The 14,516-nt window shown below is 38.2% G+C and overlaps 1 protein-coding gene across 1 annotated transcript in view; it reads right to left on the reverse strand.

Annotated features, from left to right (window-relative positions):
* Positions 1 to 1,329: 1,329 nt before the first annotated feature.
* Positions 1,330 to 14,516, reverse strand: part of LOC126411433 (malectin-A) — a 35,148-nt gene continuing 21,961 nt past the window's right edge. The window contains exons 2-4 of the mRNA XM_050081363.1: positions 7,453 to 7,635; positions 7,243 to 7,300; positions 1,330 to 6,315 (exon numbers count right to left, since the gene is read on the reverse strand). Of these exons, the coding sequence (XP_049937320.1) occupies positions 6,107 to 6,315; positions 7,243 to 7,300; positions 7,453 to 7,635 (450 nt within the window). The 3' untranslated portion in view covers positions 1,330 to 6,106. The remainder of the gene's footprint in view (positions 6,316 to 7,242; positions 7,301 to 7,452; positions 7,636 to 14,516) is intronic.

The raw sequence follows: 14,516 nt of genomic DNA on the forward strand, positions 1-14,516 counted from the left end.
GACATTACACCTGTTGACAGTCCAGTCCCTGGATACTCCATCAAGCAGTACTCTTCTCTCTCCCCACCCATACTCTGCTATCCCTTCCCTTCCCCGCTCACTCCAGATTGCACCTTCTGTTCTGCGTGACAGTTGCTTTTTCAATACAAGCTGCCAGATATAGTGATCATGTGTGCGTGAGGTTTGCTTGCTTGGGTGAAGGCGTTGGCCGAAAGCTCACGTGTCGGCGTATTTTCAGCGTGCCTATCTGCAACTCAATGTGTCATCTTTAAGGTGGGTAGTAATCTATCTTTTCCTTATTTTTTTAATATTCCAACCTGAAGTTTCCATTGTGTGACCATGTAGTTGCTGTTGTACGAATCCACCTCTGTTTTGCTGCAGATCTGAAACTGTTCGCAGGATACAACCAGAGATAAGTGTCATGTTGGTTGGCTAATAGTAGAGCAAGGATGTGACTGCATGCTACATGTGTGTGTTAGTTGTCAGTATTAAGTAAAGAGAGATCTAACTCGGTAATCAGTTGCTGTTTGAATGGGATATGATATGTACAACCTTACAGTGTGTTGTGGCATTGAAGTTCCCAATAAAATAGGGTCAGAACAATTGCTTCACTAGGCTAATTATGTCCCTATCTGGTGAAAAGTAGATGTTGTACACGATAGTAGAAATCTAAATGACAAAACAAAGGGATGTACCTATTCACTCTCCTTCCAAGAATCTCAGTATGACAAACAAATGAAAGTTATAGTCAGGAATCTACTTACCTAAAGTCTGGAAAAGTTCAAGATGGAAGACAGTTCACACATACATAGACAGTAATGCTTTGCCTTTGCAGAACATACACAGACAGGTGGGTACAAGAGGATGGCACATACATCATTCTTAGAGAAATAAAATATTTCAGTCACACAGACTTGAAGCATACACGTTGCAGCTATATATCACAACCCTTCAAGAGAGAGGTGACTGCACTAATATATGCTTAATCATATTCCCTTGAAAGAGCCTGCTGCATGCAAATTGTATCATCACAATCTAATAATTTAATTGCAGAGTGCCCATTTATCTGTATACAAAGTGTAACGCATCTTTTTATCTACAGGAACGACGTGTAAATCACAACTGAATTCAAAGATCAATCATAATTCTATTTTGTTTGTTGACAGCCATGTATTATGGTTTTCAAGACACTCTGCCCTTTTCTCTTTTTTGGTTATTCACATCCTATTATACTAAACTAACAACATATCAACATGAACATCACGAATCATGTGACATACAAACATAATCCCTGTTGTAACCAGTTTCCAAAAACTGAACTATTGTCAATTTTAAAACAGAACTTATCCCATTTTATTGATTTTATTAAAGTAGCAAACAATTTTTATAAACAAAACAACAGATAAATATTTGTACTAACACTGCAGTTACACACATGCATATTACTCCAGTATTCATGTAGATTGAGGCAATGTACAGCACATACAGGTATGTGATAACATATGGAAGTCTGCACATATCCCTTGGTAGCACAATCTTGGTACAAAGTGAATCTACTGAACTGCTCTGTAAGTAGTTTAACAAGTCATATCTGACTTTTTCAATGCTTATATATAAATACAGCTTTGTTTAAAATGGTACATACATTTTAAAATTGATAAAATTTTATTCCAGCTACTTTGTGAGCAATGTTTCATGGAATGATTATCAACTTTTTAAGTAGTATAAAGTAATGAAGCACATGGAAAACAAAGTCTGCAAGGAAAATGGTACTTTCAAATATGCAACAATTCGTTTATTTCATCTGACAAAACCCCACAACAATTAATCCTCAAAATACTGATATTTATAGCAAACAATAACTTCATAAAATGCACAACACACATAAAAATTACTATATAACATGAAAAATATGTTTCATTGGCAGAACTGCCAAATTAAAAAAAGCGTAATATAAAAAAATTAACAACAAAACAGCTCATTGAATTTAAGCGTCTTCATTGCACCGGTCATCAAAAATCATGTCAGGCATTTGAAAATATGTTCCACACATAAGCAGGGTCAAGAGGAAAACTTATGTAATTCATTATTTCAAATAGAGAGGCGAAACATTCCCACAAAAAAGTCACTGAGATAGTAACTGTTCATCTCCAAACTGATTCATGCATCTTCACACAAATTTTGCACATTCTGAACAGACACCACCCAAAAACTTTAGTGACACTGTCTTCAATAATAAAAATGAGACAACATTATGTTTTAACATTTCCCATTCATCAATGAAAAATATTTGTTACAATCATATGTACAACACACAACAGCTGATGCAGCAATACATTATAGCTGTTCATAAAATGTTCTTTATCACATCACCAACCACCACATTTTTAACAAACATAGGGAATATCATTTTATTTCAGTGCGGCAACCTGCATTATTAGTCTACAAGACACAGAAGTAAAAGTGCATGGCCAGTATATTAAATAATTTTCAGTTTTAAACAAATTTGAAATTATTCAGCAAGCTAACTTATGCTTATGAATATTGTGTTCCTCCCTTTTCAACTACATTAGTGGAGTATATCAACCTTACAATAATTCTGAAACAGTGCAAATAATAATGTAAAATGTGTTAAATGACACTAAAAGTCACCATACCTATTCGTTCACTGTTCGTATCATCCACAAACGCAGTTCAATAAAATGATAAATTACAAGGAGTCATAGTGATCATAAAGACCATACTGTACAGGCCTTGCTTGTTCATTACACACCACGATAACATGATCGGTCCATGTGATACTTTTGAAATTTTCAGCTAGTAATTCGAGAAATTTATCAAACAAATTTTAACAACTTCTACACATTAAACAGAAAGTACATGATTCTTTCAAATACTGACATGGCTGATTAAACTGTAAAAACTGAATTAGCATGTTCAGATGGCATCAAAGGGTGAGGTAAAATTAAACTCGTACATTGTTCTGCATAAGTATATAACTTTCTATCCTTTCAACTGATGCAAAATGAAAGCGATTCTGTACCCAGTTGGCTACACCAATTATTATTTGGCATATTTATTTCAAAATAATAATGTCAGAAGTCATCATCTCAATTAATTATGACTAGTAGGATTCACTTGGCCCACACATTGTTATTTTACTAGATTCATCAGCTTTAAGGTCACGAGGTGTGAGAGTTAAAGACAGTTAACATTCTTTTTGTATATGAGAAAGCAGAAAAATAATGCACATGTATGCTTTGGTATATGTTAAATAAACATGTGAATAAGCATGATGATTGTCCAATAGTACCAGAGTGAACCAGGACATAGTCCCGTGAGAGCCCCTGTACATTTACTTTCAGAATAACCCAAACTGAATAACAATTCTGGGTGCCTGTCTTTTCACACGCACACACTGCAACAGATGATACAGCCTGCTAATACGATAGCAAATATTTGAATGTTTTCAAAGATGTTTTGTGTTTCTGCACTGACACAGTGATGAACTATCACACAGTGTAGTTCACTTCTGAACTTGTGAAAGTTTGTACTCAAAGGTAGGTAATGTACCTAGTAACTTTATCAGTTAACTAATGCCCCTTATAGATTTCTAGTGCATGTTTCACACTATTTGTGAAATGTTTCAAATCAACTCTATTACTGCAAACATTCTTAAAATTAAATGTGGTGTGTTAGGTAAGGTAACAATAACAATTGAATTAGGGCTGGAAAAAAAAAAAAAAAAAAAAAAGGAGAAGGTTAGTCAACACGGGCACAGCAGTTTAAGTATGTAGAAAAGTAAGTATCAAAGAAGCAATCCCAAATGTCCAACATACAAATTAAAGGGAATTTATTGTGTATCATGAAATACAGCCAGAAATAGCTGTGTTCCACTAAACTGCATGGGAAAATGAAGTGTAACTTATTTGCTGGTGATGGAACATTAATGGCAGAGAGACAGCATGGCAAGCAAATTTAAAACTGAAATGATATAAAATGATTTGTGTAGGGAAATGGTGAAGTAATTGCAACATAACATTAAAACACATAGACAAAAAGAGAGATGAACAACACACCAGAAGCCCTATCAATAGACATAGCTCATCATGAAAGAGCATAAATAAATAAGGCCATAAGAAGAAGACAGCAATACTAGTGTGCAGTATGAGTTAAAGAAATGGAGACAATGGAGGAGAAGAATTCTCAGACAGACACTGGATACTTATTTTTAGTACGCTGTCTGTATGAAAAACAAGCATTAAAGAATATTATGCTAACGGCGAATGATATGAAGCAGGTTTGGGAATCTATGTATTTATCATCGGCCCATAAAGGAGGATTACAAATTAAGTCTGAAATTTAATCATCAAGTGTTCCATCACCCATACCTTTTATTTAATTTAATCCCTTTTGGTTAAAGCAACACTCTTTGAGGATAAAGTGCACTGAGATAGCAAAAATATAGTGGTGTGTTACTGTCTTGTTCTAAGCACATAAGATTTGTCATTCTTGGAGAGATGTCTGCCTAAAATGTATATAATTAACAAAGTAATAGTTTTCAGTGGCACAAAAGTACAGTTTACAGTTAACAATATGAAGAGTTTGTATTCTGTTGCCATTGAGACATGAACTGTTCATGAAATGCTGTGTTCTCTTATCATATCTAAACTAAACTATAGCCATTTAGCTGGAAATGGCTCCACCCTATCAACATTTATTATGGAAAAAAGACCAACAAACTGTCAATCAATCCTGAAATTTCTAGCACCACTAACCATGAATTACATTTGTAATTCATAATACAAAATCTAAAAGTTTAACTGGATTACCCGTTACATTCATAATAGAGTCATCCAGACACATAAACAGAGTTCAATGAGGAACATACATATCGTTCTAATATTTCATTGGAACTGAAATAATCACTTGTAAAAGATTTATAAAGATTGCTCATCTGCTAAAGTTAAGATTACCTGGCATTGACATAAATGGGACAATTTCCTAGAAGAAAAGGTAAATAGAACAGAAATTTCTCTCTGTGTCATGGAGCAAAAAATAGCAGATGGAAAATAGTCAAATTACAAATGTGTGTTCTTCTTCATTTTTTTTTTTCTTCTAAAGTCCACCCTGACTTACTCTGATGTCAATAGACACTTTAGACTTTATAAAACTGAAATTATGTTTCAGAATTATTTTACAAATACAATAAAAGTCCGGAACAAAGCATAAATCACTGTACTTCCCACCAACCCTCAAAACGAACACACAATCCCATCTTATACACACACAAAAAGAGAAAGAAAGGGTGAGTGAGAGAGAGAGAGAGAGAGAGAGAGAGAGAGAGAGAGAGAGAGACTGCACATAAATTCTGAATGTAAACATGTAAACAAAAATTAACAGAGTATACTGAGTTTCAGTTCTTGACAGAGATAAGCACATGGTTAGAATCTGTCTTTTTGTGATTGTTCCACATACAAAACTCACAACATTCATGAGGCGTAGCCTGGATGCATCATGTGGTAATTCTTGTAATAATGATGCAATTGATAAGTCTTCTGTTGTGCCCAAATTGATACAATAATACGTAAATTTATCAGTTAAACCCACATTATATCAATACACATTCAGAATTGCCAAATCAATGGTTGGAATATGTGGATCCCTTCTTTCTATTGATATATGGCAATGAGGAAATTTTAGGTTATCAAACTGCAGTGACAATTTGAACCAGCCTGCTAATTCTCCACTGATCTGAATGCTAGGCAGCACAGAATTAGTCTCCCGGTGAAAACTTGTACAGACACACACAAATCCATGCAGTGCATATCTATAATACTGCTGTAGTTTTTGATGCTTTAGTGATAGTTTCTACACAATGCAGTCTCTCACAATACTGAACATTTGCAGGTGCACTACATACTTTTCATAAAGTAATACAAAGTGCTGAGCTCTCTGTAGCATCTGGACGTGCACCATAGCATTAAGAATCCAACGGTGACCTCTGGCAAAGCGGGCAGCGGTCGATAGCAGAGGGTGGCGGGCGCAACCACGCGTCACTATCCCGCCACTCTCGCTGCCGACGGTTCGCTGCCCGCCCAGGCCATCACAGCTTACACAGACAGAAAAGGAGAGGGATGAATGCACCAATGGCCACAAAAACAGGGAGCATAACAGAAGTCTCATCTACTGAGTAAGGGTCTGGAGTGCGTGGACCACTAGGCCTACGATTCTTTGATGCTCGTCGTTCCTCTGTTTCTTCCTGGTAGTCATCCGAGTCGGGCTCATTTGGGAGTGGTGCCAGTTTTGGAACATCTGTAAGAGTATCACACGCAGTGAGAAAAAAAAGCACATTTACAAAAAAAAAAAAAAAAAAAAAAAAAAAAAAAAAAAAAAAGTGCTGACAGACTGTATTCAGTGTACTTTGGGATAATTAACTTCACGCTCTTATAATAATAATAATAATAACTAAAAAAAGAAGAAAAGATAATGCATGAAGTACTCGTCAAAAAATTGAAGCATTTTTGTACCAAGCATACCACTCAAGGCAGAACCATATTTCCTTATTATATATTAGGAAGCAAACATAGCCAAGGAAAGAGCTTCGACCACAAAATGATTATACAGAGAAATGATTCTGGCTGTGAATATTAAATAAAGTAAATACCAGCAAATGATCTGAGACTGTTGACCATGTATTATGGACAAACTACATCTGTATCTATATACATACTCTGCAAAGCACTGTTAAGTGCATGGTGGCAGAGAGCATCAGATGTTAAGACTCCCTTCCCGTTCCAACCATATACACACAGAGCAGGAAGAAAGCCTCTGTGCATACTGTAATTAGTCTTACTCTCTTTATGGTCCCTCCATGGGTGATAGGTAAGGAGACTGTAGAATATCTCTAGATTTTTCACTTAATTCTGATTCTTGAAAGTTTATACTAAGATAGGTTTGCTTATAAATGCAACAATGTGCTCAAGTTTCTGCTGTTATGTACAGGGACCCCAAATGCATGTACAACAAATAGAATGTTATTATTGCAATACAATGTTATCAAATTAAGCAATCAATCTTCATCCATAAAAAAAAAAACAGTTTTTGTAACAGACTTCGGCCTAATAAAAAAGGTTTTACAATGAAAATAAAACAAATTACACTCATCTGAAAGGCATGCCTTCTTTACGCATGACCCAGTACTTCTAAATATCAAATTGAACAATTTAATGCATTACTTACTTTCTAATTTTCCTTTTACTACACAAATTGCATTTATTTTAGGGTTGTCTCGATATCCCTGAAACAATGAATTTCCAAAATGTATTGTGGAGTCAGTGCTGACATTTTGTTGGACATAAATACACAGCAATGCTTGTAGAGGTATTTGTACAATAAAATTTCAAATTTTAATCTTGGCTATAAAAAAGGAAACAATTATTACACATTTACCTTGATAAATTCGACTCTTATCTTCCCTCCACGTATATCAGACTCTTCTTCATTATAGTAAAGTTTCCCTTTTACAACACTGAATGGTATGTATTCATCATGAGCAACTCCTCTTCCAACTCTATCAAAAATATCTAAGTCTGGAACTATTGTGAGATCCCCATTTAGAACAACATCGAACACCTGAAAGAATGAACATTTTAATATTAAATAAAAATTATGCAATACTCCTTTTTTTACATTATTAACAAAGAGACTTAATCACAAAAGTACAGCTATCATGTAACCTTAAAAATTCTTGTGAGAAAGATACATGTAAAAAAAAGGTAGGACAGGAAAATGCGTGTTTTTAAAATGGACAGCCTTTGGGCATTGGAGCATAACCTGTTTGCAGTGGAGCAGTTAAATAAAGTAAATTCATAATGGCTCTACATTCTGTCAATAGACAATATTTCAATGATACTAGAAGTATGTATGTAGTACGTATAAACTAAAATGGATGTTTATCAAAATCATGTTCCTTCTTCAACTTGTATGCTTGGAAGGCACTATGTAGTTGACATTTTACTAAAGGCGGAGAGTGAAATCAAATGCGACTAATTATCCTAGCCTTCTATGTTTAAGACAACGCTTGCAGGGAAATGGTTGATGTGGTGAAGACTAATAATGTGGTGTCATACATTACTGACACCATGCCAGGCATTCTACATCCAGAGCTTGGCTGTAACATAAGTGACTAGCCTGCCAATCTACAGCCAGGTCATAGACATACCCTTGGCTGCATGTTTGAACAACACCATCACCGATCCTGCTTAAGACGATGTTGCACCAACACCAGCCAGTCCAATTGCGGAATTCACTTGGAGTTGCTGCAGCATAACTAGTTTGTCTGTCTGTTATGGTGACGATCACATAATACAAGCTTTCATTGCTGGTACTAACATCCCGGCTACTGACTGAAAATAATTGATCGGCATTGTATGTTGCAATGTTGTCATCCTAACTTTGTGTAATTTAACACCTTCCTCTTTTCTGTTAAAATTATTATGGTGTTTATAAATCTCAATAGCTTCTCTATGCAGAGGAATTGGATGCATTCCTGGTGCGTCTCAACAGTATCAATCTGAAAATACGATTTACTATGGAGACAGAGAATAACAGCAAGCTCAATTTCTTGGATGTGTCTGTTATCAAATGAAAGGACAGGACATTGGGCTCTAAAGTATACAGAAAAGCCACGCATACTGACCGTTACCTACATATAGATTCTAGCCACCACCCCAATCCAAAACAGGGGTTGATTAAAACCTTGGTAGATAGGGCGCAGAAAATTTGTGAACTGACTTACTTAAAAGATGAGCTTGAACATCTATGGTTGACATTCGAAAAGAATGGTTATTCTAACAAGGAGAGAGATAAAGCACTTTGCCCTAGGGAGAGAATCAGGACCGATGGGGAACCATGGTCGCCCCCAAAGAGAAAGTTTTCCCTCTGTTCATCAGTATGATTACAGATCACACTGGGAAAGTGTTGAGCACGTAAGGTGTGGAAACTACCTTCAGACCAACCAGGATGATAAAAGAATGTTCAAGATCAGCAAAAGGTATACAAGATCCTTTGGCTACACCGGGTGTATATAAAATTTCTTGTAGTTGTGGACTGGTTTTTATTGATATCATAAAAAGAAGTGTTAACACCCATCTCATTGAACACAAGAGGAATTGCCGCCTAGGACATACGGATCACCGGCCATAGCGGTACCAAAAGGGTGATCATGAAATAAAATTCACTGAGAGGCGAATCATATCGAAAAAATCACATTATCACAAGCATATATATAAAGAGTTTATTGAGATTTATAAATTCCATAATAATTTTAACAGAAAAGTGGGAGGTGTTAAATTAGACAAAATTTGTATGTCTCCTGCAGGTGGAGAAGCAACATTAGGAGAAAATTTTATACAATGATCATGGCCTAACAGCCCGGAAGTTTTAAGTGATGTTATTGTGATTGTTTATGATGAATGTGCCTGTGTAACAGACTGGTGTGGAATACTGTTTGGACTTGCAGAAGAAAGTTAAGTAAACAACATTACCTACATATTACGCTTGCTTGTCATTATTTTGCTCTCTGTCTCAGCAACTATCTATTCCTTGGCATCCGCTGCTGGGCCAACCCAAGAACTGGTGATGAAACTGTATCCACAGATGGCCTGTACTTGCATGTGCTTTTTCTTTTCTGTGTCTCTAATTAATTTTTTTTTTCAGTGACCATGAATACTTTCCATCACAATTTTTGTGTGTATTCATCATGGCAAGTCCTCCACAAGAACTGAACATACCTTGATCAGTTTCAGGTACAGTAGATGCAAAATCTGATGGAATGCTCATGACCCAACGCTAAAATGCCCTCCTGCAGCACAGCCTCAGACAGCAGTGCCTGTTTCAGTACCAAACACAGCTAAGTGTACAGGCTTGGCGGCAAACTTTTCCCCACCATCCGCCCTGAAATGTTCCTTATGAAGAATTAATTGCTGTGCCAGAGAAATAGTTGGATGAACAGATTAATGTGACAGCTGCACATTACAAATTCTTTTGTTTGTGGAGGAAACCTAGTGGCACTCATACACAGTAGGTAGCAGACTTACAGGAACTTACATTCAATTATAAATTTAAGTGAAAGTGTGGAAGTTATAAAAATAATGCCATGGTCAGGGGCACATCTATTCAAAATCTGCCAGATCCTCACATATGCGAACAGATTCTCAAGTATTCTGATCCTAATTTGCAGCAGGTTTTCGAATTAACCATGGCACACAAAGTCTCAGCCAGGGCAGCAACATAAACAGATTTAAGTGTGTTAGGCAGCAGTCTAGCAGTGTTAAATCTAGCCCTCAGGGTTTCCCAGTGCACAAGTGCTCTTGTTGTGATGCTAACAAGGGAACCTCCCCCTTGCACCCCCCTCAGATTTAGTTATAATCTGGCACAGTGGATAGGCCTTGAAAAACTGAACACAGATCAATCGAGAAAACAGGAAGAAGTTGTGTGTAACTATGAAAAAATAAGCAAAATATACAAACTGAGTAGTCCATGGCAACATAGGCAACATCAAGGATGATGTGAGCACAGGCGCACCGTGGTCCCATGGTTAGCGTGAACAGCTGCGGAGCGAGAGGTCCTTGGTTCAAGTCTTCCCTCGACTGAAAATTTTACTTTCTTTAATTTCGCAAAGTTATGATCTGTCCGTTCGTTCATTGACGTCTCTGTTCACTGTAATAAATTTAGTGTCTGTGTTTTGCGACCGCACCGCAAAACCGTGCGATTAGTAGACGAAAGGACGTGCCTCTCCAATGGGAACCGAAAACATTTGATCACAAGGTCATAGGTCAACCGATTCCTCCACAGGAAAACACGTCTGATATATTCTACACGACACTGGTGACGGCATGTGCGTCACATGACAGGAATAAGTTGTCGACCCACCTAACTTGCACACTTGGCGAATGGGTAAAAAGATTCTTCTACCTTGCCCGATTTAGGTTTTCTTGTGGATGTGATAATCACTTCCAAAAAATTGATGAAAACATAAGAGTTTGTCACATAAACATCAACAAATGAATGCAACAGTTTCACAGTCGCACAGTTTTCTCTATGCTCTGTCAAAACATATGTTTTTAAGGTTTTTAAATTTTTCCGTGTGTAGACCGTCAAATCCTGCACATGTCAAAGCAAATCTGAACATGTCCTGGAATTTTGCACAGCGAAGTTGATTATGTGTGAGTGCCTGAACTCTGATAATTGTCTGAAAATAAAAAAATTTTCACCCGGGGGAAGACTTGAACCAAGGACCTCTCGTTCCGCAGCTGCTGACACTAACCACGGGACCACGGCGCTCTTGTGCTCACATCGTCCTTGATGTTGCTTATGTTTCCTATGGACTGCTTAGTTTGTATATTTTGCTTATTTTTTTTCATAGTTCCACACAACTTCTTCCTGTTTTCTCGATTGATCTGTGTTCAGTTTTTCGAGGCCTATCGATTGTGCCAACTTATAACTGAATCTGAGGGGGGTGCGATGGGGAGGTTCCCTTGTAAGTGTTACTACCGTGGTAAACACAGCCATGTTCAAGCTGTCTGTTTGCAAAAATGCAAGTCGAACATACAGTTTGCATGTTCTCCAAAGTGTCAGCCAATGAAAGTCAATGTGATTTTTTAAAAAGTTAAGCAGTGATTTAACGCTGAAAAGTGCAAATCAAGTGCAACATTGAAGAAGTCACACACTTCTTCCAGCATCAGGCAAATAGATTGTTTGTCACTCTGCAGATTGCCATTCGCAAAATATGCAGGCAGTCGGATACTGCTGCTTAACTGGCTTTGTTGAACAGAAGCATTTACGATCTGTTAGACTAGCCTAAGCTACATAAGTCGTAGGCAACTCTTTCTGGTTATGGTGGATATGACATTCCTACATTAGGTACTTGCATTCTATCTGCCACTTTTAGTAGCATTACCACGATTTTCATTCGCGGTTTTGTGCTCATGTGATTGAATATATTTTTTTGCATAGATTCTTTTGATTCATTTGCTCTGAACATACAAGACAATGTTCTCTCTGCAAATTCTTTTGTGCCTACAGACGAGGTAGGTGAGCTGTGTGATGAATTTAGTGACACAAGAGACCTAGGAAAATCCACTAATTTTGAGGCTCACACTGTCATGAAACACAATGTGCAACCACAGTTTTGCTGAGCACATTCTGTCCCTCTTGCTATCAGAGATCGGGTGGCACAGGAACTCTTTATCTTGTCAGGGCAATTGTATATTTCCACTGTGGCAGCCAGTCAGTGGGCACTGCCTTCAGTGATGACATAAAAACCTTCACGTAGGTTATACTTATGTGTGATATTTCAAGGCTACAGTAAATCCACAGCCTGAGGATCTCTTGGAAAAACTAATGCAGATCATGTCTTTTCCAACACTGATCTTCATTACGATTATTTGCAACTTCCTTTGGATGAGTCGCAACGAGTTTTTGTTAACAACACCCACCTAGGGTTATTCATGATTTCAAGATTGTCCTTCAGCAGTGTGTCCGCATCTGCAATTTTTCAATGTTATTTGTCACAGCTGATTGCTACAGTTCGTTCTTGTTTAAACTATTTGGATGACATAGTAAATTCGCCTCTTACAGGATTGACATTGTGCTCTCACACAGAGTTGGATCACTGGCTAGGCCAACTGTCTTCACATTCAAACTCCTCAAGAAGGCACAGTGCAACTACTGGAAGATTGAGAAGGTAGCTCCTGCTATCGTATAAGCGGTAATGAAATTCCACAAATACATATATGGCACACAATTTTAATTGGTGACAGATCACAAGCCTCTAACTTCATTGTTCAGCCATTAGAAGCCGGTACCTCAATGTACCGTGCACAAGTTGCAGCGCTGGTCTCTGCTCTCTCAAATTATCAGTATGCAACTGTGTACAGGACAACAGTGAAGCATTCAAATGCAGACAATCTCTCTCACCTACCAATTGGCACTGATTTTGTGCTCAACACTTCTAAAGATTCAAGTTTCCACACTGTTGTTCAGGACAATGAAATACTTGATGATTTTCCCACGGACCACTGATGAACTGCTTAAGCAATGGCTGCAGGCCCCAATCTCCAAGATTCCGTTGCAGAATCCCTGTACTGATTGGTTACATTAAATTAAGCAGATTAGTGATACAGATGTAAGCCATTATTTTGATCTTCGACACATCGGTCCAGCAGGCTGTTACCTTATTACACACATAAAATGATCAACCACAAGTGGTTGTGTCACATTTGCTTTTTGCTTCAGGACATTCTTTGTCTTTTCCAACAAAGACACTGAGGTATAGTTGCACTAAGCAGCACACGTGACACCATTGCACATGGGTCGGCATGGGCACTCACGTTAAAACAGCTGTCTTCACGATGTCCAGTGTCTTCGGAACACCAGGCTGTTCCACCACAGAAACTGTTGACTGCCCCAAGCCCAGCTCCCCTTGGTAGTGTCTGCAATTGACTTTGTGAGTCCGTACTGGAATTCTTGTTGGTTTATTGTGGTATACGCCTTTAGCAAGTCTCTATTTGTGGTGACCAGGCAGTCCACCATAACACCTAGTACTATCAAGACTGATTTGTATTGTTGCGCTGAAGGTATATCAGAAGTGTTGCTTTTGAATAACAGAGGCCAGTTCACATGAGCAGAATTTCAGCAGTTTTGTGATGCCAACAGCATTAAGAATGTGAAGAAAGCACTGTTCCATCCTCAATCCAATGGTGATGCATTACATTTCGTCTAAACAGTCAAGCAACACATGAACATGTTATGCATGTCCTATATGTGGGGGCAAGCATTATTGCCCTTCCTCTCATCTTACTGTTCCCAGCAATACAACAGCTAGTCATCAGAGGAACTTTGCCAACATAGGACACTGCTTCAGCTGCTGCATCCTTCACAGTGGTTGGCCAATCATCTGCAGCACTCTAAGTTTAATGTTAATGATGTCAGAATTTTCAGAGTTTTTGGTGGACACAGGCACTGGGAATGATGTATTATCAAGGTCTTTGGCCACTCTTTAAATGTCTTACAGGGTCCCAGTGAGCTGCAAAAGCTTGTGGGGGCTGCATGATCCTGCTGCGGGTTTTTCATTTGCAGATTCAGTATCCAGGAGGACCCCACAGCCTCAGCCGCCTTCACCTCCCTTGTGTGCCACACTGTTGGACAGGGAGCCAAAGGCCGTTGATGTATTGCTGTCACTGTCACCACAGTGTCAGCAGTCCCAGTCACAAGAAGTGGGCTTCACTCTGCCCTCTTCCACCACTGCAGATCCTCCAGTCATCATTGCGCTTTTGCCATTGGAAGAAGACCATCTGAGCCTAGGCATAGATGTGCACCCTATGGCTCGCTTTTTGGCCAGTGTTACTGGTTGGGGTGCAAGCAGGAGTTTGTCATCAGCTGCAGTTTCAGCTCATCAGTGGCACCTGAAAACCCACTCCCTACCCCGCCATTGTCATTTCTTGCTGTACTAG

Source organism: Schistocerca serialis, chromosome 1 (genome assembly GCF_023864345.2).
Source record: "Schistocerca serialis cubense isolate TAMUIC-IGC-003099 chromosome 1, iqSchSeri2.2, whole genome shotgun sequence".
Lineage (NCBI taxonomy): Eukaryota > Metazoa > Arthropoda > Insecta > Orthoptera > Acrididae > Schistocerca > Schistocerca serialis.